The sequence below is a fragment of the Mauremys mutica genome, chromosome 2 (assembly GCF_020497125.1).
Source record: "Mauremys mutica isolate MM-2020 ecotype Southern chromosome 2, ASM2049712v1, whole genome shotgun sequence".
Taxonomy (NCBI): Eukaryota; Metazoa; Chordata; order Testudines; family Geoemydidae; genus Mauremys; species Mauremys mutica.
This window is the reverse complement of record NC_059073.1, coordinates 250857846-250881792: the sequence shown is the minus strand read 5'-3', so window position 1 is coordinate 250881792 and position 23947 is coordinate 250857846. Positions and strand designations below refer to the sequence as shown.

The following is a 23947-nucleotide window of genomic DNA, read 5'->3' as shown; positions in this document are numbered from 1 at the left end:
ATCTAGTGGACATTCTTGTGAAAATAAGGTGCAATCATTATTTGAATGCCCAGATTAGTACATACATTTACACATGCCCATATTTAGTATTATTTAAAAGAAAGTTCAATTATATAATATCTTTAACCAAAATTGCTAGGGTTTTATCTGATAATTCCTCATTGATAAAAATTGGTAGCTTAGTTTTGAAAAGAGAGGAATATAATCTAACTAGATGCATCACGCAGGCAGTCCGTACTCGAGGGGATTAGAATCCTTCAGTTGTTCTTGTTGGAGTCATTTATCTAATTTTGTAGGCCAATAAAGAATATAAAGTTGCACTGGAAGAAGCTGCATTACCTTTTATCTATTACATACGGTTTCAGCCATCATAGGGTTGATGGGATACTTTAGAACCAGTGTGTATGTGTTCCAGAAAGCTCACAATTACATTTTCTTGCAGCAACTTTAGCTACAGAGACAATGTTAGGGTTGCTTTAGGTAACATAAAAATATGTGATCAAGTCTGGGAAGAGAATGCTTGATCTCTGACCCTGCCTAGCTCTCTCAAAAATTTCTCAAATACTTACTTCTGAAGGCCAAACCCACCAGCTTGTACCAGTGGCTTATTTAGAAAATACTTTGGGTTTTACTTATGACAAGAATGACTTAGCTAGCTGTTTTGTTGCCGTAACATATAGTCTCAAAAGGGATTATGTTAATGCAAACTAGTTGCCTTTTAGAGCTCGCCAGCAGGGTCTACATGGGCCAGAGTGGATAAAAATCAAAATACGTCCGTAACAACCACTTTGCAGCAGCTGCTCTGAAAAACGTGGGAGGAACCAAGCTAACTCTCCCACAAGCTGTGTGATGGAACTCAGTAGTGGACTGTTTGAGTACTATATCAAGAACTGGCCTAATCTGATGACAGTTTGTGAATAAAATCATGAAAGAATAGATGACACCGTCACAGCCAAAGTTCTCAACATTGGGCTTAAGAGAAATGTTGAATACATGCTGAGTACCCTGAAGCCTATTTCTGTAGCCTTGAACAAAGTGAAGAGAAATAGCTGTTTTATTGCTGACACTGTTAAAATTTGGAAGGAACTGAGGCCTGGTCTACACTAAGAAGGGGGGTCGAACTAGGGTATGCAAATTCAGCTACGTGAATAGCGTAGCTGAATTCGAAGTACCCTAGTTCGACCTACTCACCCGTCCAGACGCGGCGGGGTCGAACTCCGCGGCTCCCCCATCGACTCCGCCACCGCCGTTTGCAGTGGTGGAGTACTGGAGTCGACCGCAGCGCTTCCGGAGTTCGAACTATCGCGGCTAGATCAGTCGCGATAGTTCGAACTCCGATAAGTTGAACTCACCGCGTCGACCGGGAAGGTAAGTGTAAACGTACCCTGAGTGAGATCTTAAAGAGAGAAATATGCAATGACAGAGTTAAATTACAAGCATTAAAAAAAACGAATAGGAGAAGCACTATCTCCAGCTTATTTTCTTGCAAATAATCTCGGTACTCGGTACCAGGGTCAAATCTTAATGGCTGAAGAAGAGGAGTTGGCTGTGACATGGACATCCAGCAATCATCCCTCCATAATGCCAACTATTACGTTTTAAGGAAAGTCACACCAGTGAACTGGTGGAAGTCACTTAAGCACTTGGATTCAGAGACTGTTAAAGTGATAATCTCACTTTTAACAGCAGTAGCTTCTTCTGCCAGTATAGAAAGAATATTTTCTTCCTTTGGACTAATTCATTCCAAACTGAGAAATCACTTGGGACCTGAAAAAGCAGGAAAGCTTCTCTCTCTCTCTCTCTCTCCCCCCTCTACCCCCGATTATGAACAAACAGGAAAATGAAGGTGAAGACAACTGAGTTAGCTGCAGAAGCCATATTTTAAGTTTCTCATGTTGACCTGGCTGACATAGTTGATTTAATTAAAAAAAAAAATTCATTTATTTTAGTTAAAACAATTTTAACAAAAACAAACCTGATTTTAAAAAACTTGAATGTTTAACTAAATTCAAAAATACATTTGCTTGTTTGGTTAAAATATTATATGTTTGCTGTTGAAGGAAAAAATCCAGAATATATAACGTTGTTGTTTTAGTTAAGTAAAACAATTTAAATGTTTGTCTGGTGATGTTCTCCTAATACAGCATGGCAAGAAAATCCTCCAAATATTAATGGTTAACCTGTTGAACTGGAGATAGTTCACCTCCCAATGACTTCATAAATATCTGCTTCAATTACCTTTGGTAAATGAAATAACCAAACAATCATTCATTTTCAGATATAGCTGTAAAATTAATCTAAAAAGTTTTCAAATTAAATCACTTAAAAATATATAGTGTGTACCTTCTAAAAATGAAACCTGCATCTATCTCTGAGTTGTTAAGAATATGTATTAAGGTTATAACAACCAACAGCCATTTCTTTTATGTAGAAAACCATGATTAAATCGAGTCTTCCTGACACGGGCCAAATCCACCCTGACACAGGCCAGTTAGAATGCTTTACAAATCACACCCCTTTGGTGCACTTTGTCGCACTGTATAGACAAGCCCTCAGAACATGTATTGGTATTGTGAAGAGCTAGGGAATTAGTATCCTCATTCTTCCCTCTGTTAAGATGATGAGTCTATGATGTATCCTATTCCTTTCCTGAACATGGTGGTGGGGAATCTCTCCTCTCTTCCTGGTGTAAAATACTTATTCTTTGACAAATGTTCTGAAATATTAAAAAGTTTTATTTATTTTAAAAATAGAAAAAGCCTTGTTAAATATTTAAACTAGTTAGGAATGTAATGAAAAGAAAGCGGAAATACATGCTAAGTACATAGGTGAGCATTATTTGCTCAGCAAATCTCAAGGTCCTTCTGAGCAGAGCAGAAGCTATATTCCACATTGTCAGCTGTCCTGAGGCTGCAGAATCCTGCTGGGGAAATAAGAAAATCTTTTCTTGCAGCGAGACAAAAGCATTAGCTATGGAAGAAATCATAGTTGATTTGCAAGTATCATCTCTGTTTAATTTATGGCTTTCTCAGCTATCTTGAGGTTGAATGACAATTAGAAAACACAAAAGTGACAGCTTGCATTGTGACAGAGCAGAGACTGGAAATGGAGATTTTTGCCAAACTGGAAATCCTGATTGATCCACTTGAGCGTTGACAAAGAGTTTGAATGGAAGCCTGGATCTCTGGATTGGTGAATATCATGAGCAAAAATTCCAATATACTTTTATTATATGATAGAAACTTTTTTTTTAAATTGACAGTGGGTTTACCAAAATGCATAATACTTTGGTATTAATTAACATAAAATAGATATGAAAGTCTAGGGCTTTATTTAAATATTGTCGTGTTTATAAGTGAATGTGCTTAATAAAGTAATATGGTTGCAGCAGTCATTAATGTTGGACTTTTGAGGTGGGAGAATAAAACCTGGTGATGGATAATTGTTTGTTAATGTCCGTTTAATTTTGTCTTTACGTTTGTAAAAAACGTAATTATTATTTTTCTTTCTTGAACTGAAATTCTGTTCCAGTTAAGAAAAATATATTCTAAATGGATTTTCACATGTAAACCATTACATCTGATTAAAAGTGATAAGCTCTGTAAAAGGCAGTGTCTTAGAGTATTTGAATAGCTTACGTACTAATTGGTTTTTCAACTGTGCTGTGTCTGGATCACCTGTGACTTTTTATTCATCATCATGTTTTGCTACAAGGTAGAGTATCTTGTAATTTGCTTGTTGTCTTTTGTTAAACGATTTCCTAAAGATGTATTTTACTTTCTTCTATGTTTTGTTAGCAGCTTGGGCTGGTTTTCTTGATTCCTAAAAGTATTTTTTTCTGAAGAGTGCAGTGGTACATATTTGGTATTAGAGAGGGTTGCTCTTCCGCTTTTATTTCAAAGCAGATAAAATGAGTTTCATAGCCTTGTTGGTGTGTAAGGTAATTATTATAAAACTAGAGAAATTTAAGTTTCCCTAAGAAAATGAGATCAAAGATTATTTTATAACCTTTGTGCTTTGTTTAACTTTGAATCTTTTGATTTCTAGATAGCTGTCCAATAAGTACATACTGTTCTGAAACCTGCAAGACCTATATTAAATTATCATTATGCTGCTTATATATTGTACGTTTTAAACATTATTTTAATGTTTATATTAAATTGTATTGAAGGGTATTTGGAATATGCAGCATTAACCTCAGCTTTGTTTTCTGCAGAGATTAGTCAGAAGATTTATGTAGAACAGTCCATAAGCTCTCATAATTGGTGTCATTAGTAATAAAGAAGAAAACTTTCACCTTAACAGGATTTTTTCTTATGTGCAGCTTGCTCAGTTTAGGCAACGGAAAGCACAGTCTGATGGGCAGAGTGCATCCAAGAAGCAGAAAAAAAAGAAAAAGGCATCAAACACCAAAGATGAAGAATCGATACAAGATGGTCCTGATATTGACCGATCACAGGGTGATGAGACATCCACACACCAAAGAGGAGCAGCTGCTACTGCGGACTTTGCTATAATGAAGACTTTACGCAGTAGAGAAATTATCAAACATGACCAGACGTATACAATTGAAGTAAGTGTTTATCCGGTCCTAAGCAATTACATTATTTTTCTATTTAAAGATGGGCTCTTTATATTTTACTAAACTGTAGTGAATATGCAAAGGAAAATGAGTGGGCATTATGAGAATATTGACATTATTCCTTGCCTCAACCTCCATGCTGCTTTATGCCCTGAGCTGACACTCTCCATTTGCCTCTTGGTGACATATTTTCTATGGCATGATAACTGAGCTGTAGAATGTGAAGCACTTGTTGGCACAGTTATGTGCATTCCTTGATAGGATAAAAGCTGTATATATTTTTTAAAAGCTTATAATAAAATTACTCAGGAGTACCCCCAGAAATTTTTTACATGATTTGCACAACTGAACCGTCTAGTGTTTTTCCACCTTGAGGCTCTTCACTGCCCCTCTCCTCGCCAGCTACCTTATGCAGGTGCTCACTCCAGCTCCCTGTACTTGTAATAGGTCTTGAGGCTGTTGATGAGTAAGTACTGTGGGCACAGCAGAGAGGGGACACGGACTACTGGAAGCAGGGTGAGGCTGAGCAGGGTTCTGGGGGGGATCCCTGGTGCGGAAGCCGGCCCCATCGCAGCAACATGGAGAAGCAGTGCTGACTTCCCAACCAGGTTTGATCCCATGGCTCTTCCATGAAGGTGGTGCTGTGGGGCCAAAATTGAATGACTGGTGTTGTGACCTAGTGTCTGAGGGTAGTTTTGGCCCTGTACCTGAGTCTGAGTGGCTCAGGTACTACAGTCCAAGTAGCCAGGTTCAAGTTAATCTCTCCAACTGAGATTTACAAGGCATTTTCTTAGAGCTGTCTGCTCTTTCACCCAACATTACTGTCTGTCTTGACACAACATCCTATAAAGATCTAAGTCAAGATTACTGGAAGTATTACAAGGGATTATTTTCTAGCTGAATTTCCAGTTCTTACTTACCTCATCTTTGTAGTAGGATATGTCTTTGGTTTTTGCTTTTGTGCCACAAAATATATTCAGTAGTTGGTGTATTTAGCATTTTTAAGTGTCATGACTGGACTTTCTTTGTTCTTCTAGTGTTTCTGTAGATAAAACAAATCACAGTTTTCTGTGATTTTTCTGATTTGAGTTTTTCCTGTCAGCAAGTGGAACTAGAATCTCCAATTTAAAAAAAATAAAAATGGAGTCCTGAAGAAACCCAGATTCTTGATGCAGACCACAGCAGATGGAATCAAAGTGTTTCTATTTCTTTACTTTATGGGTTCCTTTTCTTAGATAGAAGGGATCTATTCAAAGGACTGAAACTTTTCTTTCCCTTTCTTGGTTATATCATCAGAATTGTAATAGGACCGTTTTGTTTTCTTTATTGTTCAGCATTTGCAGTCTCATTGGCTACTTCAGTTTATGGGCTTTCTTGCTCTTTTCCTGGGAGGATGTCACAAGATGTCTATTTCCCTTCCTTTTAGGATTAAAAGGGTGTCTAATCCCTCTGATTACCAAAATTTACTAGAAAAACTCACCAGAACCTTTCACCTGAAGAAGACTATTTTTTGAAAGGCACAGATAGTCATTAATATTCCTTAATAAACATGTTAGAGTGGTTCCCCTGAGAGAAGTCTGTAGCAATCTAACAGGCATAATTTCTCCTCGAAGTGTTGTATAGGAGCCAGTTTAAGAAAGGTGGGAGGAGGGGAGAGGAGTGTCTGTTTTTGTTAGAGTCCTGAAGATTACTACAGTTTTTATTATTGTAACTGATAAGAAATAACCATCCCTGTTTTCCCGTCCATTGCATCTCTCACCTGAACTTCATCTGTAATGTCCTTAAATCATAGTTCTTCTTCGAGTGGTTGTTCATATCGATTCCAATCAGGTGTGTGTGCGCGCACGTGCACACTGGCGGGAAGATTTTTTCCCTTAGCAGTGTCTGTCGGGTCGGCCTGGGCACCCCCTGGAGTGGCACCCTCCTGGCGCCTAATATATAGCCCCGCTGACCCACCGCCCCTTCAGTTCCTTCTTACCGCCAGTGACAGTGTCTGGAACTTCCCTTGACTCTTGCTCAGCAAGTTCTCTTCGCTTTTCCATGTATATAGTTCTCAGTTAGTTTGTAGTACCAGTTAAAAGTTTAGTGTAGTATAGTTGTTGGGGTTTTTTCCAACCCCCTCTCCGGCCCGGCACCATGGCATGCTGCGGTCCCCAGGTTTTAAGAAGTGCGTGGCTTGTGCCAAGCACATGCCTAAGAGTGACCCGCACTCGTCGCATCTTAGGTGCCTGGGGGAGACCCATCAGAAATATCGCTGTAAGATCTGCCACGAGGTCCGACCACAAACACTTAAAGAATGGGAACAGTGCCTGAAGGTGATCCTCATGGAAGCAGCCTTGCGCCCCCAATCTGACCCGGGCTCGAGAGACCCGACCCCATCGGTGTCCTCAACGCAGAGCGCCCCATCACCGTCTATGTCTTCGGCGCCGAAGAACGATACCAGAGATGACCAGCACCACCATGGCTCCTCTTGGGGCCCGTCGGACAGTAGGCACCGCTCCCATTCGCTGGTGCCTCAAAAGGAGAGAAAGCTGATGACCACTATCCTCTGGCTAAACCTCGAGAAGTGCAACCCCAGGTGGACCTCTCCTCGGTGTCTCCTTCCGGGGCAGTGTCGACTCCTACCTGGGTGAAGCAGTTGAGTCCGGCATCACTTCAGTCCCCGGCACCTACTTGGTAACTTCAGCTCCCATCCATGCTGGAAGCCTATCAAGCTGCTAGAGATCTCCTCCACCTGACAGCACCGTTTTCGCCTGCCAGGGAGGAATCCTCAGCGCCCTGTCCTCCAGTGCATTCCAAAGGGAAGCCAGCTATGATGTTGAGGCACTCCCCTTCGCCTTGCCCATCGGCACCTACACACTCTGTTAGAGAGCCTTCCCACTCCCTGAGCTCTCAATGTTTGAGGCACAAAGGATCAGCTCCTCCATGTCTTCAGTGTCTGAGACCTTGGAGTTGGAGCCCAACTCCTATCTCTCAAGTGGTAGCAGGAGTCGTAGAGCGAGGTCAGGCAAAGATAAAAGGGAGCAGCAGGCGTGGCCTCCACAGTGGCAGAACCCGCCTCAGTTGCCCTTCTGGACCCCCTGGGCTTACCACCAGGGCCAGCAAGAAACCCAGGGCCCACGCTCAGTGACATATTTAGTCGCGTTCGCCACCTTTGTGCTGCCTTCAGCCGTACACCCGGCACCTACAGTTTCGATACCTTTCCGGCCGGCACCATCGTCGACTCCAGCACCGTGCCAGACTCCGACTTCAGCACTGGTTCATATGACATCTGCAGACCTGTCTCCCATGCCTGCACCGTTGTCGACGTTGACCTCGATGCAGGCACCTACGGCCCCGGTGCCGACATCGGCACCAGGTCCCTCGACACCGGCAGCTCCTGTGAGTGTGCCGATGCAGCTCTCTCCTGTGCAGTTGATGCCAACGCTGATGTTGTCTACGACGTCTACGGCCATGTTGCCATCATCGACACCACCTCCTCCACTGCTGCCCCAGGAGTCATGTGACCCATCCGGGGCAGATGGTAGAGAGCTTCCACCACCAGCGCATGCTTCCTCCTCCTCGTCCCCAGATGAAGTGGTGGCAGGGTCATCCATAGCTCCTGCGTTAGAGGACAATAGAGTTCTGCAGCAGTTGCTCTGCAAAGCTGCCCAAGGCTTGTGCATCAAGGCTGAGGAGGTGGTCGAGGAAGCGGATACCATGGTGGACATCCTAGCATCCTCGGGGTCCTCATGGGTGGCGTTACCCCTCATAAAAACAGTGGTGGATGCCACCAAAACCCTGTGGCAGACCCCGGCATCTCTGCTGCCCACTGCTAAACGCAATGAGCGCCATTACTTTGTCGCCTCCAAAGGCTTTAAACATCTCTACTCGCACCCGCCTCTGGATTCCCTGGTTGTTGATGTGGCTAACCAGTGAGAGAGACAAGGCTTCCAAGGTCCTTCCCCAAAAAATAGGGACGCTAAACGCCTGGACCTAGTGGGTAGGAAAATCTACTCCACTGGGGGATTACAACTCCGTATTGCTAACCAGCAGGCCATCGTGAGTAGGTACTCCTATAATACTTGTGCTTCCATGGCCAAGTTTATGGAGCTCGTCCCTTTGGACTCTCGGTCTGAATTCACCGCCTTGGTGGAAGAGGGGAGACTAGTCTCCCGTGCCTCACTGCAGGTGGCCTTAGACCCTGCAGACGATGCCACAAGACTCATGGTGATGGAGGGGCAGGTTACAAGTCTCAGGGTTACTCTATGAAGTCCAACAGACGATTCAGGGCCTTCCATTTGAAGGTGAGACTCTGTTTTCAGAGAAAACAGAAACAGCTCCACAGCCTAAAAGACTCCCGAGCCACCTTCAGATCCTTGGGCTTGGATACCCCCGCCACTCAGCGGAGATACTTCTGCACACAACCTCCTCAAAGGTTCCAGCAGCAAAACTGCCAGGACAACTCTAGGAGGAGGAACAGGAGCAGTAGGAGAAGACAACACTCCTCCGCTAATCAAGGCCAGCATAAACTGCCCTCTGGCCCTAAACCATAGAGTTCATAGGGATGGTCCTGGACTCAACTCAGACCAGAACATTCCTTCCGGAGGCGAGATTTCAGGTCCTCAACTCTATGATCCAGGGACTCAGGAAGTTCCCCACTACCACCACGAGAAATTGTCTCAAGCTGCTTGGCCATATGGCGGCCTGCACGTATGTGGTTCGACACACCAGGCTCAGGCTTCGACCGCTACAGTCATGGCTGGCGTCAGTGTACAGACCTGCCAGGGACAGCTTGGACAGGATCGTGACCCTGCCTTGCCCCGTTCTTGACTCACTCCTGTGGTGGACGGATGCTCAGCAGGTGTGCTTGGGAGTCCCCTTCGTCACCCCACAGCCATCCCTGACGCTAGTGACAGACGTGTCAGATTTGAGATGGGGAGCTCATCTGGGGGCACACAGGACTCAAGGCCTCTGGTTGCAGACAGATCTCTATCTTCACATCAATGTAAGAGCTCAGAATGGTACACCTAGTGTGTCAGTCATTCCGCCTGTATCTAGCTTTGTCGTTGTTTTATCAGTCATGACGGACAGTATGTCCGTGATGTTCTATCTCAACAAACAGGGGGTGGGGGGTTGCACGCTCCTCTCCCCTGTGCCAGGAAGCCCTCAGGTTATGGGACATTTGTACAGAACACTCAGTCGATCTGCAGGCGTCGTACCTTCCGGGAGTCCAGAACGAGCCGGTGGACCGCCTCAGCAGGTCTTTTTACAGCCACAAGTGGTCCCTTCGCCTGGATGTCGCATCTTTGCTCTTCCAGAGGTGGGCTGTCCCCTGATTGACCTCTTCACCACGCGACGCAGCAGGAAGTGACAGCAGTTATGCTCCTTCCAGAACCACAATCCAGGCTCCAAAGTGGACACGTTCTTCCTCCACTGGGGGGAACGCTTCTGTACGCCTTCCCACCCATACCACTCATTCACAAGGTTCTGCTCAAGATCTGCAGAGACTGGGCTTTGGTCATTCTCATAGCTCCAGCTTGGCCCCGCCAGCATTGGTACACATCTCTCCTGGACATATCAGTGGGGGCCCTGATTATCCTACCACTCTTCCCGGACCTTCTCACACAGGATCATGGGCGGCTCCAGCATCCAAACCTGCAGTCGCTACATCTTGCGGCCTGGAGGTCCATGGCTGAATCCATTCGAGCTCTCCTGTTCAGAACAAGTAAGACAGGTTCTCTTGGGCAGTAGGAAACCCTCCAGTAGGGCCACTTACCTGGCAAAGTGGAAGAGATTTTCAATCTGGTCGGCTCAGTGCAACTTCTCCCCGGCACTAGCCTCAGTGCCCTGGGTTTTGGATTTATCTTTTCCACCTGAAGCAGGAAGGTCTCTCCTTGTCCTCCATAAGAGTACATCTGGCCACCATCTCAGCTTTCCATCCGGGGGTACAGGGCCACTCGGTCTTCGCTAATCCCCTGGACAGTCACTTCCTGAAGAGCCTCGACAGGTTGTATCCTCATGTCTTCCAACCAGTTCCTGCTTGGGATCTTAACCTGGTCCTCGGTAGGCTCAAGGGACATCCCTTTGAGCCTCTAGCAGTATGCTCCCTACTCTACCTCTCCTACAAGGTTGCGTTCCTGGTGGCGATCACCTCAGCCTGGAGGGTGTCTGAGCTCAGGGTCCTAACGTCTGAGCCGCCCTACAACGTGTTTTTTAAGGACAAGGTTCAGCTCAGGCCTCACCTGGCCTTCCTCCCCAAGGTTAACCAGGACACTTTTTCCTTCCAGTTTTCTATCCTACGCCTCATACAAGTGACAGGGAGCAGAGACTCCACTCTCTCAATGTCCGTGGAGTGCTGGCCTTCTACTAGAAAGGACCAAACCCTTCAGGAAGTCGGTACAGCTCTTTGTTGCAGTGGCGGACAGAATGAAGGTACAGCCTGTTTCAACCCAGCACATTTCATCATGGATGGTGGCCTGCATTACTGAGTGTTACAATCTATCAGGAATCCCAGCGCCCCTTATAACAGTGCATGCTACAAGAGCACAAGCTTCTTCAACAGCTTTCCTGGCTCAGGTTCCCACCCAGGAAATCTACAGGGTGGTGATGTGGTCATCAATACACACTTTTGCCCCACACTATGCAATTACTAGGCAGGCCAGAGATGATGCAGCCTTTGGTAGGGCAGTGCTCCAGTCAGTGGTCGGCTCCGACCCCACCTCCTAACTTTGCTTGGGACTCACCTGATTGGAATCGACATGAACAACCATTCGAAGAAGAAAAAATGGTTACTCACCTTTTCGTAACTGTTGTTCTTCAAGATGTGTTGTTCATGTCCATTCCAATACCCACCCTCCTACCCCTCTGTCGGAGTAACTGGCAAGAAGGAATTGAAGGGGTGGGAGGTCATCAGGGCTATATATTAGGCGCCATGAGGGCGCCACTCCAGGGGACGCCCAGGCCGACCTGACGGATACTGCTAAGGGAAAAATCTTCTGGACAACGTGCACGTGCGCACGCACACACCTGATCTCGAAGAACAACAGTTACAAGAAGGTAAGTAACTGTTTTTTGCTATTCCTTTAGCTGAGAAAAGTTTATCTCCCTGCCTGGAAAGTGAGAGATATGGAGAGGGACTCTAACCCCAATTTCTTATATGTAGTATAATTTAAATCTTTGGGCCTGCCCTAGGTTTGTTTTAAATTCCCTTCTGTCCAGTTTCCTTCTCACAAAGATAATGATATGCTCTGTTGTTTAGTAATTTATTTTTGGTTGGTTACTTACAAACTCTGGTATCTTCCATATCAGCCCCACGTGCCTGGCAGCATTTTAGACCTAAATTATACAGCAGGCTTCTTTGATTTAAACCAGGGGTGGGCAAACTACAACCGGGGGCCGCATCTGGACCTTCAGATGTTTTAATCCGGCCCTTGAGCTCCTACCGGGGAGCGGGGTCAGGGGCTTGCTCCTGCACATATGGGCAGCCAGGGAGCTCTGCACGCTGCCTCTGCCCCAAGCACCGTCCCTGCAGTTCCTATTGGCCAGCAAATGGAGCAAATGGGAGCTGCCGGGGCAGCACCTGCAGATGGGACAGCGCGCAGAGCCGCCTGGCCGTGCCTCCATGTAGGAGCCAGAGCGGGGACATGCCGTTGCTTCCGGGAGCTGCTTGAGGTAAGCGCCGCCCACAGCCTGCACCCCTGACTCCCTCCAGTACCCCAACCCCCTGCCCCAGCCCTGATTCCCCCTCCTGCCCCTGAACCCCACGGTCCTACCCTCCCTCACCCCCAGCCAGAGCCCTCACCCCCAATTTTGTGAGCATTCATGGCCCACCATACAATTTTCATACCCAGATGTGACCCTCGGGCCAAAAAGTTTGCCCACCCCTGATTTAGCAGCTATATTATACATTTTGAAGTTATAGTATACACTATCTGAATGATATTTTAATTGTATTTTCTTTCATTAATACTGAAGAAGAGTTATGTTGCCTCTAACTTGACATCATGTATTTTGAAAAGTGACTTAGCAAAGCTGAAATCTTTTCATGTCAGAAATAATTGAACTTAAAAATTAAAAACTTGAACTACCTGATAAGATGCTGCAGATTTCAGGTACTAACCCTGTAGGAATTTAGAGAAAGTTATGGAAATAAAATATGGAAAATTGGGATAAATTTTGGCATGGCCAGAAGCTAAAATTCGTTGGTCTATTCTTAAGACAGTTTACTAAACACACATTTTTCTTGAGAAAAGCACAATGAAGAGCTACTACTCCAACTTTATTTTGTATTGATTTGTTTAAATCAGGGGTGGGCATGAATGTAGGGCTGGGGCAGGGGATTGGGGTGCGTGAGGGAGTGCGGGGTGTGGGAGAGGGTGCGGTGTCCAAGAAGGGGCTCAAGGCAAGGGGCTAGGGCGCAGGAGGGGTGTGGGGCGTACGAGGGGGCTCAAGGCAGGGGGTTGGGGTGCGGGAGGGGGCTCAGGGCAGGGAGTTGGGGTGCAGGAGGGGTGCGGTGGGGGGTTGGGTGCGACACCGCTTACCTACAGCAGCTCCAGGGTGGCAGTGGCGTGCATCAGGGCCAGGGCAGGCTCCCTGCCTGCCCTGGCCCTGCACCGCTCCCGAATCGCAGAGGGCTCTGCGCGCTGCCCTCACCTGCGGGTACCTCCCCTGAAGCTCCCATTGGCCATGGTTCCCCATTTTGAGCCAATGGGAGCTGCTAGGGGCGGTGCCTGCAGGTGAGGGAAGCGCACAGAGCCCTCGCCCCCCCCCACTCTCCCCAGGGGCTGCAGGGACTTGGTTGGCGCGGGTCCTGCGGCACCACGGGGGTGGCGATCCCGCAGGCTGGATCCAAAGCCCTGAGTTTGCCCACCCCTGCCCTAGTCAAATGATTTTATTATTAGCAAATGATTTTTTTAAGAGAAAAGCCATGCTTCCTTTAAAACTGAATCCTGAGGGTTCAATCAGATGAGATATATAGAAATTAGGGATTCCTATTGACTGATAAATATTGGAAGTATACAGCAATGGAGTAAAATGGAAAGAAAGGGGACAATACAGCCTTACAGAGAACTTTGTTTTCAAGTGAGTGAGTAGGCTTTGATCAGCCATAGGAAATGAAATACAACTGCTTAGACCCAGAGAATATAAGATGAATATTTGCAAATTGTTGCCTGTTTTGAATACTGCCTACAGAGACTGAGGCAGCAAGAGACTAAAACAATAGACATGTGTTATTAAGGTTTGATTCAAAGCCCATTGAAGTCAATGAGAATCTTTCCATTGATCATGCTCTTAAAGTAGAATACGTATCCAAAGAGGTTTAATTTGAGCTTTTCTGGCCAGCATTCTGCAGTTACCTTCAGACAAATCTCTTGGCAAAACAATTCAATCTTAACAGCCAAACAGGAGATTTATCCAAGCTACCAGAAGTACCACTTATCTGAAAAACAAAACTGTGTGGGCATCATCTTGGAACCTTGGAGCCATCCACAGTAGTCTACCCGGATGGAAGAGAGAACATGTACCTTCAATTAGCAACTCAGAAACAACAGTGCAGAGCTGTTAGGTTATGTAAAGATGTGGGGTTCAGAAGGATATCACCATTATTGCCACATAATATGTGTATTTGTTTCAATCAGTGATGTACACACACTGAAAACACACCAAGGATGTCATGTTATCAGTCTTTCTGAGAGTGAACCTGCTAGAAATAAAAGTTGCAGGAAAATGGAGTTTATGTTATACAGGTGAAAAGTAAAACTAAACCATAGGGAAAGACATTCCAATGTGATATTTTCTCCCTCTAGCTTAGATTCAGTTAATCTAAGGCGTCCTTTGTTGCTGGGTGAAGAGTAGGAGGTGATCTGTTTGTCTGTCGCTGCTGGTGCCACATATCAGTTGGAAGCCTTCCTAAATCAATGTGAAAGGAGTAAAATGAAAAAGCCGCTTTCATGCTGTTTTACAAGTGCTGTACTACAAGTCATTAAGGTCTGGGTGGTCTCAGTCAACAGAGAGCCTCTCAGATTGTATGTCACACTTCCCTTCAAATTCACCGAGTCAATGGATGATTACATTCTGCCTTAAAAAAAAAAAAAAGTGAGACAGAGGCAAATGAATTAAGAAATTACTTGCAGGTACTCACACCTAAACTGAGAGGGAGAACCCATGTAGAATGTCTCTCAACCGTGGTTATTTAAGAATAAACACTCGAACTTCTGAATGCACTGGGGACACAGTAGTCAGAATTCTAATATCAGACCAAATTATCTAATAAAGTATTATTGGGCTACTAAGACTAATCCTGTTAATTTGGAAACCACCACTTAAAAAAGATCTATGACTATTCACTGCAGTGGTAGGGAGAGCATCACTTACATAACAGCATTTATACAGATGTACTGAATGCTGTAGTTTAGTCTGTCTGTCTTTTTTTCGTCCCGGGGCCAATCAACCTTTAGAACATACTGCTATCCTCTGTATTTGAAATTTGTGGTTAACTCTTCCATTCAGTCACATTTTGTGATACAAAGGATTCACATATGGTGTGTAAGAGGGTGTCAATCAACTTCTTTAAGGCTCAGACTTCCTCACACCTGATAGCCACTTACAGTGTGTAGTCTTCCCAGGATTCAATATAAACCGACAGAAGTCAGTAGATTTCGTTTCAGCTCATGCTGAAATCCATTATCCTAATCCTAATGCCCCCCCACCCTTCCTGCAGGGATCAGGCGTCACCAGCCTGAGGCTGTGCAGGGAGTCCTCTGCAACTCTGCTGTCATGGGAGTGAGGGAACAGGACCATGACAGCTGGGTTGCAGAGGGCTCCCTGTGCTGCTGCAGGGCTGGTGAGACACCCTTCCTGAAGAAGCAAGGTACAGGGAAGGCTGCAGTCTTTGCAGGGAAGAGTAGAGGCCCCCAGCACTCCCAGCTGATAAAAGAGCGGGACTATAGAGGGCTTCCTGCACTGCCACAGGGCCAGTTGAAACCCAGTCTCTGCAGGTGTAAGGTGCGGCGAAGGCTGTGGTCTTGGTGAGCAGAGCACAAACCCCCAATCAGGGCTGCAAGAAGGATAAGGATGAGCCCTGGCCTTGGGATAGGCCACCCTGAGGCCGAATGGCTCTCTCCCCAGGCAGGAGTGAGCTCCCTTCTTCCCATAACAGTGGGGCTGCAGAGGGCTCCCTGCATGGCCGCTGGGCAGGTGACACCCGTGGGAAAGGCTGTGGTTGTGGCAGGCAGAGCAGGGACTGCTGGCCATGGCCTCAAGAAGTCCTTTGCCATGGGGGAGGTTACTCCACTGCTGAATGGTTATTAATAGGCAGAAGGTTTAAAACAAACAGGAAGTACTTCTTCACACAATGCACAGTTAACCTGTGGAACTCATTGCCAGAGGATATTTTGAAGGCCAAAACTGTAACTGGATTAAATGAATAATTAGATAAGATCATGGAGGAGAGGTCCTTCAATGGCTATTAGCCAAGATGGTCAGGGATGCAAGCCTGTGCTCTGGATATCTGTCCGCTTCTGACTGCTATATGCTGGGACTGGACATCAGGGGATGGATCACTTGCTAATTGCCTGGTTCTGTTCATTCTCTCTGAAGCATCTGGCATTGGCCACTGTCAGAAGACAGGATACTAGGCTAGATGGACCACTGGTCTGACCCAGTATGGCCATTCTTATGTTCTTACGGGGTGGCCTCCCCCACGGCTGGGAGCTTGTCCTCTTCTTCCTTGCAGTTCTGGCCAAGGTCTGCTCTGCCCCCCACTGTACCTTCCCTCACCTTGCACCTTCAGGGATTGGGTGTTGCTGGCCATGTGGCCATGCAGGGAATCTTCTTCAGTTCCACTGTTACAGTCCTGCTCCCTCACACACCAGCTAGATTTGTGGGAGCCTTCTCCAGGCAAGAACAGCTCAGCAGTACTGGGGTTCCTCTTCCTCCTTGCAATCCTGGCTGGGGGACTCTGCTCCACAAGGCCTGGACTGCAGCCTCCCTCAGACCTTGTGCTTTGGTGTCTTGGGGCACCTTGGCCATGCAGGGAGCCCCCTGCAGCCCCACTGTCAACACTGCCCTAATCCCAACCCCTACCCCTTTCCCACCCCCACACACTTAATTTCCAGCAAATGTAAAAATAAAAATAGTTAAAAATAAAAAAGGCAGACTAAGTTGTTACAATTTATATGCAAAAAACCTGGGGGAAAAGTGTAAGTTAAAGGTGCTGGGGTGGCCTACTTTAACTTACATAATCATGGCTGAGGCAACACCAATTCTTTGCCATATCTCCTCTCTCTTCCAGCAATTCCATGGAGTTTTACTACCAAAGTTAATGTTGACTGGGTCGGCATTTGTTTAGGAGGTTTCCCTTTGGCATTGTGGAACACCACCTGGGAGATGTCTGGTCCAATGGCTGGCTGTACATTCTCTGGTTGCACAACTACTATAGGAAGCTGGGAGGGCATATTGCCCAGCATTCAGGCACACTCCCATCTTCAAGTAGTTTTGATGACCAGACCCTTTAGTCATTCCTCAGGAGTACAAACCCCACCTTCTAAAGAAGTTGTTCACTGGAAACTCCACAAGGGAAACCTTGCCAAAATTTCTGGTCCTAGGATGGTTATTAACATAAATTGCACTTAATGGGAATATATTTGACAGGTGCCAAAGGAGTGAGTGGTTCTTAATCATGTGTTAAATAATTCTAAATTGTGGCCTGTTAATACAAAATTTACCAAATAAACATTAAATTGAGAAGAAATAAAAAAAAAATGATCAAAGCAGTGGATTTCATTTTTATTATTCAGAATAGGATGAAATCACTCATCTTTCAGACTATGTTCATATATTTATTAAAATATTTCTGTAAAACAAGTTTATATAGTAAAGAAAATATACAAATTAACATTCGAGTTGCATAAAGTTTTTGTAAATAGCGGGATGGAACTCATATTCCTATTGATTGTTTTCAAGTTTATCACAGTCTTTTCTCTTAAATGGCATAATGGACTAATTATAGGCTGTCCTCTGGAATGTCCCAGTTAAGGGAATTCTACAATACTTATTTCAGTTCTGAATGGCTAACTTTAATATTATTTTAGTCTGTGCAAGTGCTCAGAATTTAAAAACACCTTTTTGGTTTCTGTTATAAACTTCAGTTTATATTCACTACAATACTTTCTTATTCTTAAAGTGGATCTTTTTGGTCGATACAACCCTATCAGTTTTATGAGTTTTAAATCCCCATAATAATATGATTTAGATCAGTGGTCTCCAAACTTTTTTGATCGCGCACCCCTATTAGTAAAAAAATTTTGAGCATGCACCCCCTGCCACACCAGCTCTACCATTTTTGCCAAGCAGGAAAAAAAAAACCTAAAAAAACCCAATGCTCCTTCTGTCGTGCACCCCACTTTGGAGACCACTGATTTAGATTATCACAGCGGTCCCTTCTGGTCTTGGAATCTATGAATAAATATTCATATTTAAACAAAAGTTTTGTTTACTCTTTAAATGTAACACTTTTGAATTTTGTGATTTCTTTGTGAAGTTATATATTTTATTTACATTTTGAAATCTATAGAAAGCATGGCATTTGAATAGCAAAAAACTGAAGGGCTCCAATAGACCTTTCGAGGAGATTTTCAAAAGCACAAATGGCAATTCAGCACCATTCAAAGTCAATGGAAATTAGGCATCTAACTATTTGTATCTTTGAAAATCTCCCTGAGAGTATTTAATTACATGGGGCCTGATCCAGCACCCATTTAAGTAAATGGAAAGGCTCTAACTGACTTAAGAATGTTGGACATGTCCCCTTCCACCATTTTTGCCTGTATAGAATTACGTTTTAGAGTATACCCTTACATAATTTAGCTTCGGTAAAGATAAGTAGTATTTTTTAATATGCCAAGTATGGATTTCATGTGACTACTTCTGAAGTTTTGTTGTAGAGATAACCCTTTAGATATTGAAACTTAAACTGATGCTTTGTATCACATTGATAATCATGTTTGGTAATAAATCAGGCATTCATTGGGCATATTTGTTACTTTCAAAATTGAAGCCCTATTCCTGCAATTGCTGGAATCCATGCGGATCTGATTGCAGGATTTGAGCCTGTGTACCTGATCCTAAGCGCCTCCTGCAAGAAATCACCTTCAGCGCTCATTAACTTCAGTGGAAATTGAAGGTGTTTGCTGCTTTGCATAATCACATCTGAGGCCGGAGCAACACTAGAAACTTTGGGATGTAGAGTAATGCCACTTCTGCCAGTACTGCTGATTTTTTGCAGAGACTGGTATTGGCTATATTGGCAAAAGCACTTTTTTGTCTATATAAACTGCATCTCCACTAGGAGGGTTTGCCGGTATAGCTATATGTATAGATAAGGCCTCAGAGAGCTGGGAATGGCTCTCATTTTGTAGATTCTAATGGATAACATGAGTATTTTAACTAGATATGCTTCATCAGGTGGCTTTAACTACTGTCCAGATACACAAAAATAGATAGAAATTATGTTTAATGTTTTGAAGTCTGTTAACATTGTAAATATTTTTATTTTTCTCCTATTTTAGCCAGACAGTGAAATTTCCACTACAGCAGATGATTATAGTTCTGAGGTAAGAATGAAGTAACAGTTTACATTTTTAATATGTCACATTTAAACACTGTGGAATAGTTTTAAATATTTTGTTTGTTTAAAAAAAGAGAAAGGAAGTATTAGTTTGAAAATGTTATAAATAACATGAAAATATAACTTTTTTTTAAGCAGTCACAATTAAACAAGCAGCATGCCAGATAAATAACAGGATAAATCCAATACCTAATAAAGGAGTAGGTTTGTAAGCCAATGTGAGGGTTTCTTCACAACAACTGCACTTTAATGGTACTGTTCAGAGTTCTGGTTATGCAACCATTTCCCTATGTTAATTTTCTGTGGAGAATTAAACGCCAAGTAGAGTGATTATCTTTAACTTGTAAGTTAAATGAAAACTACTTGTTCTGAAAATTAGTTAATTATAGAAAGAAATACCTTGAAATAGTTTGATCCTGTTCACACTGAAGTCATTGTCATCTTGCCATTGAGAGCAGGATTAGGCCCTTAGAGCATTAATAATAATTAACTTCATGTCAATATGCTATTCATTTTCTTACCTCTTGAGGATTTCTCAAAAACTATGATAGTTTCTTTAATCAATTGTTAGAGTTTATAATTAAATGTTATTTTGTATTTATGGTGAGCCTTGTAACATATAGTATTATCCCTGCCAATTCCCAACTATTTCCAGCTCTAACTTTCTCAGTTAACACAAATAGAAAAATTGTAATATTGTCAATTTGAGAACAATAAATTTGGTTCAATATAACACGTGCTGGCCAATTTATTAATCATATTTTAACATAGCTTTTGTATGTGTAAGGTTGCAAAGCCAATCTCTGAAAGGTTAGAAAATGCCAAAATATAGGGTGCCTGAACAACCTTAATTTGGGCCCCTTGTGCTTATGCATTATGATAGTTTTTAATTACATGCTCGCATACAGTCTTTTCCCAGGATCCCTGCCTCATTCAGTGCTCATTAAATCAGCAGCTATTCAATATTTTGTTTTATCTTAATTGTTCAATGGTTTATTGCCTTATTTATTGCACACAATTCAAACCCTGCTCTGAATATAGTTATTAATTTCCTCAGGGGCTGTTCCATGTCACTCATCACTATAGTATTTGAGTGCTTCACAAACATTAATTAACCTATTTTAACAACATTGCTGTTAGGTGAGAGGCTATTATTATTCCCATTTTACAGATGGGGAATTCAGGAACAGAGAGATTAAAGTAAAAAGTGTCCGCTAATTTTAGCTGCTCAGTCTGAACTGCCTACAACCTGATTTTTTCAGTGTACTTAGCTTCATATAGCACTTTATATGTTGATGGCCCTGCTCCCACTAACTTCAGTTTGCAAATGTGAGTGTACAGCTTTTCTGCAAATCAGATTATGGGTCTCAAGTTGGGTTCACAGAAAATGAGGAACATACAGTTAGGGTATATCTTCACTTCAGAGTTAACTCTACAGTGATCTTCACTTGAGTTACTCCTCTTGAGTTATCCTAGCTTGAGTGAAAGAGACCACACTGCGAAATGACACTCAAACTACTGTATCCACACCGATGCTGCACTCACTTGTGTGTGGCACTCAGACTTCTGGGGATATATTCCATAGTTCTTTGCACTGCAGTAAGATGAGCCACTCTATGAATTCTTTCCCAGTGATTTGTGAGAGAACTTCTCCATCCTTTCTGGGGATCCAGAGGGAATTGTGGGAAGGCATTGGAGGACCAGCAGTGCTCAAGTGGAGCTAGTCTGCATCCATATTAGTGGTTGTTCTAGGTAACTTAAACTTTAGCTTATATCCCCTGCCAGGCCAGCCAACTCAAGTTAAAAGCACAACCACACTCAAGGTAAGGGATTTTGTGGGTGGTTGGGACTCAAGCTGGCGGCAGTACTTGAGCTATAACTCAGGTTAACTTTGCAGTGAAGGCAAGCCCTTAGTGAAAAGTTTGGTTTAATTGACTTGCCTAGCATCACACAGGAGCTCTTTAGCAACCTTAATGTTCTCTTAACGTGGTTTTTAAATGTGTAATTCTCTAAGCAAGCTAAAAAGAAAACAGATGCCATTCTGTGGCATCAAATTGAAAGCCACATGAATAATCAGCAGGGTTGGAACCTTCAGACCCATCACACAGACCTCTGCCATTTGAGCAAAGGAAGTAACTGATAGCAGTAGTTATCTCTCTAGAGGGCGACAAAATTTGCACCTTGCCAGTGGGTTTCAGAGATATTTGCTGACAGCAGAGGAATGTTCAGATCCAGGAACCTTGGATTCTGTTCCAGCCTCTACTGGGAGTGTACTCTAGTAGGCACATAGACTTCTACCCCTTCTTCCTAAGCTTGACCCTTTCTGCCCCATCCCCTCCAACCTGTCCCTGTCCCAGTCCTGTCTTCCCCCCCACGCCTTGCTCCTTGTCCAATTCCAATTCTCCTTGCCTACCCAGTACCAGTCTCCTTGCTCAGCCAGTCCTAGTCTTCCCTTCAGGACTGCTCATCTGATTCTCATTTTCCCTCCAGGTCTTTGCCTCTAGTCTTCTTGCCCAGCCAGCCAGCCTTTCTGGCTTTTCATCCGATCTGTCTCCCTCCCTCCTAGACTCCAGTTGTTCACCCACTAGCTTCCAGTCTCAATTCTGCTTCACGCCCTGCTCCCAGTCTTTTCCTACCCTGTCCACCATCCAAGTCTCCTTGCTCAGTCAGTCAGTCTCATTTTGCAGCCAGTCTCAGTTCCTCCTTACTGGCTCCTTGTTCAGTCTGTCTGTCTCCATCCCTGGGCTCCTTATCCAAGCTCTGTCTCCCAAAGCCCTCCCCAGCTCCCTGTCCCAGTATTCTACATCCCTGGCTTCTTGGCTCAGTCCCTTTGGCCACCCCTGAACACTGGCTCATTGTCAGAGCTGGACTCCTGCCCGCCTTCTCTCCCGTGTGGTTCCCAGTTGTAGTCTACTTGCTCAGTCTCTCCAGCTCCTCATCCATCTTCAGTCTTCATTTCTCCACCAGTTACCTCTCTTCTTCCCTCCAGAGCTCCCTGTCTCCCAGTTCCCAGACTGTGCCCTGGCCTAATTAGTGTCAGCACCCCCTCCAGCTGCCAATTCCAGTTCTTCTCTTCACCCACACCATACCAGCTGCCAGATCCCAGTCTCAAATCTTCCTCCCCAACCCCAGCTCTGTCCCAGTTTGCTCCTTCCCTTTGAGTCAAGCACTTTTCTACTCCATGCAGCCTAGGCACCAGCAGGTATGGTGGAGACTGAGAGCACAGAAGAGACTGTCTTCCTGTATTCAGCCCCACTGCAGTCTGCAGCTGCAATTGCAGGGAAAGTCCTGCTGAGCCCCTGTAGCCCTGTGCAGGAACAAGCTCAGTTAGGATGGTGCAAGAGCAGTCACACACTGGAACTGTGAGGGGCTAGAGCAGGGATCTCTAACTCAAATCACCAGGAGGGTCACATGTGGACTAGTACATTCTCCTGACAGCCTCATCACTGACACCTTTTCATATAAAGGTACAAAAGCCCCCCGCCCCCACCCCCACTCCACCCCTTCCATGAGGCCCCACCCCTTCCCTGCCCCTTCCCTCCCCTTCCCTGCCCCCATTCCAACCCCTTCCCCAAAGTCCCCACCCCAACTCTGCCCCCTCCCTGCTCCTATTCCAACCCCTTCCCCAAATCCTTGCCTCGTCCCCGCTCTTCTCCACCTCCTCCCCCCTCACTCCTGGAAAGTGCTAAGCGCCTGGAGGTAGGCAGAGGAGTGGGGGCAGCGGGGGCGGGCGGCGGGTGAGAGGAGCTTGGTGGCCGCAGGAAATAACTGCGGGGGGGAGCTTGGTGGACTGCAGCAAATAACTCTGCGTGCCGTGTTTTTGAGACCCCTGGGCTAGAGCATACTGAATGCGATGGAGTTTTGCAGATATTATTTTAGCTGTACAGTTCTAAAAAGCCTCCACTGAACATGTGCACGTTGAGATTTTAAAAAGCGTATAACATTGGGCCAGATTTTCATGGGACTAGCAAAAGGCACATCCCTGCCACAAAAGCCACCCTCCTGCCAAATGTCAAGTCCCTGCTCCAAAACATGGGGCGTTCAAGCTTCTCAGTGGAACCATAGTAAGGATTTTTTTAACATGACAAAACACTATATCTTTCCCTAAATTCCTTCTCTGAGATGGCTGAACTGTTTTGACTGAAATGTTCCAAAAAAATTCAGCCTGTAGCCGGCACCCTGGCAGGGCCGGATTAACTCTCCTGTGGGCCCAAGGCTATTAGATTTTGTGGGGCCCCTGTATACAATTTTTTCCTAATTTAAAACAAAATGAGCACAATTATGACATTGAGGCTATTAGCTCTATACTAAACTTGCCTTTTAATTAACATAAAGGCGTTATGTGGTTACATTTTAGTCTTAAAATATGTAGAATATAGTTAAGTTAATTCAAAATAGCCTAATTCTTACCTTAGAACAGCTCTTATATTAGTTTCTTTCTGGGAGGGAGTTTGGGTGCAGGAGGGGTCTCCAGGCCGGGGCAAAGTGTTGGGGTGCAAGAGAGGGTAAGAGGTGCGGGCTCTGAGAAGGAGTTTGGTGCAGGAGGGGATTTTGACCTGGGGCAGGGGGTTGGAATGCAGGAGGAGGTGTGGGCTCTGGGTGCGAGTTTGGGTGCAGGAGGAGATTCTGACCTGGGGCATGGGGTTGGGGTGCAGGCTCTGGCCAGGAGGCGCTTAGCATATGTGGTTCCTGGACAGCAGCGCAGCAGGGCTCAGGCAGGCTCCCTGCCTGCCTGTCATAACCCCATGCTGTTCCCA

At 44.8% G+C, this 23947-nt stretch overlaps 1 protein-coding gene across 1 annotated transcript in view; it reads left to right on the top strand.

Moving 5' to 3' along the window:
• Positions 1–23947, top strand: part of AKAP9 (A-kinase anchoring protein 9) — a 198721-nt gene that overhangs the window by 41214 nt on the left and 133560 nt on the right. The window contains exons 2-3 of the mRNA XM_045007992.1: positions 4325–4573; positions 19132–19176. Of these exons, the coding sequence (XP_044863927.1) occupies positions 4325–4573; positions 19132–19176 (294 nt within the window). The remainder of the gene's footprint in view (positions 1–4324; positions 4574–19131; positions 19177–23947) is intronic.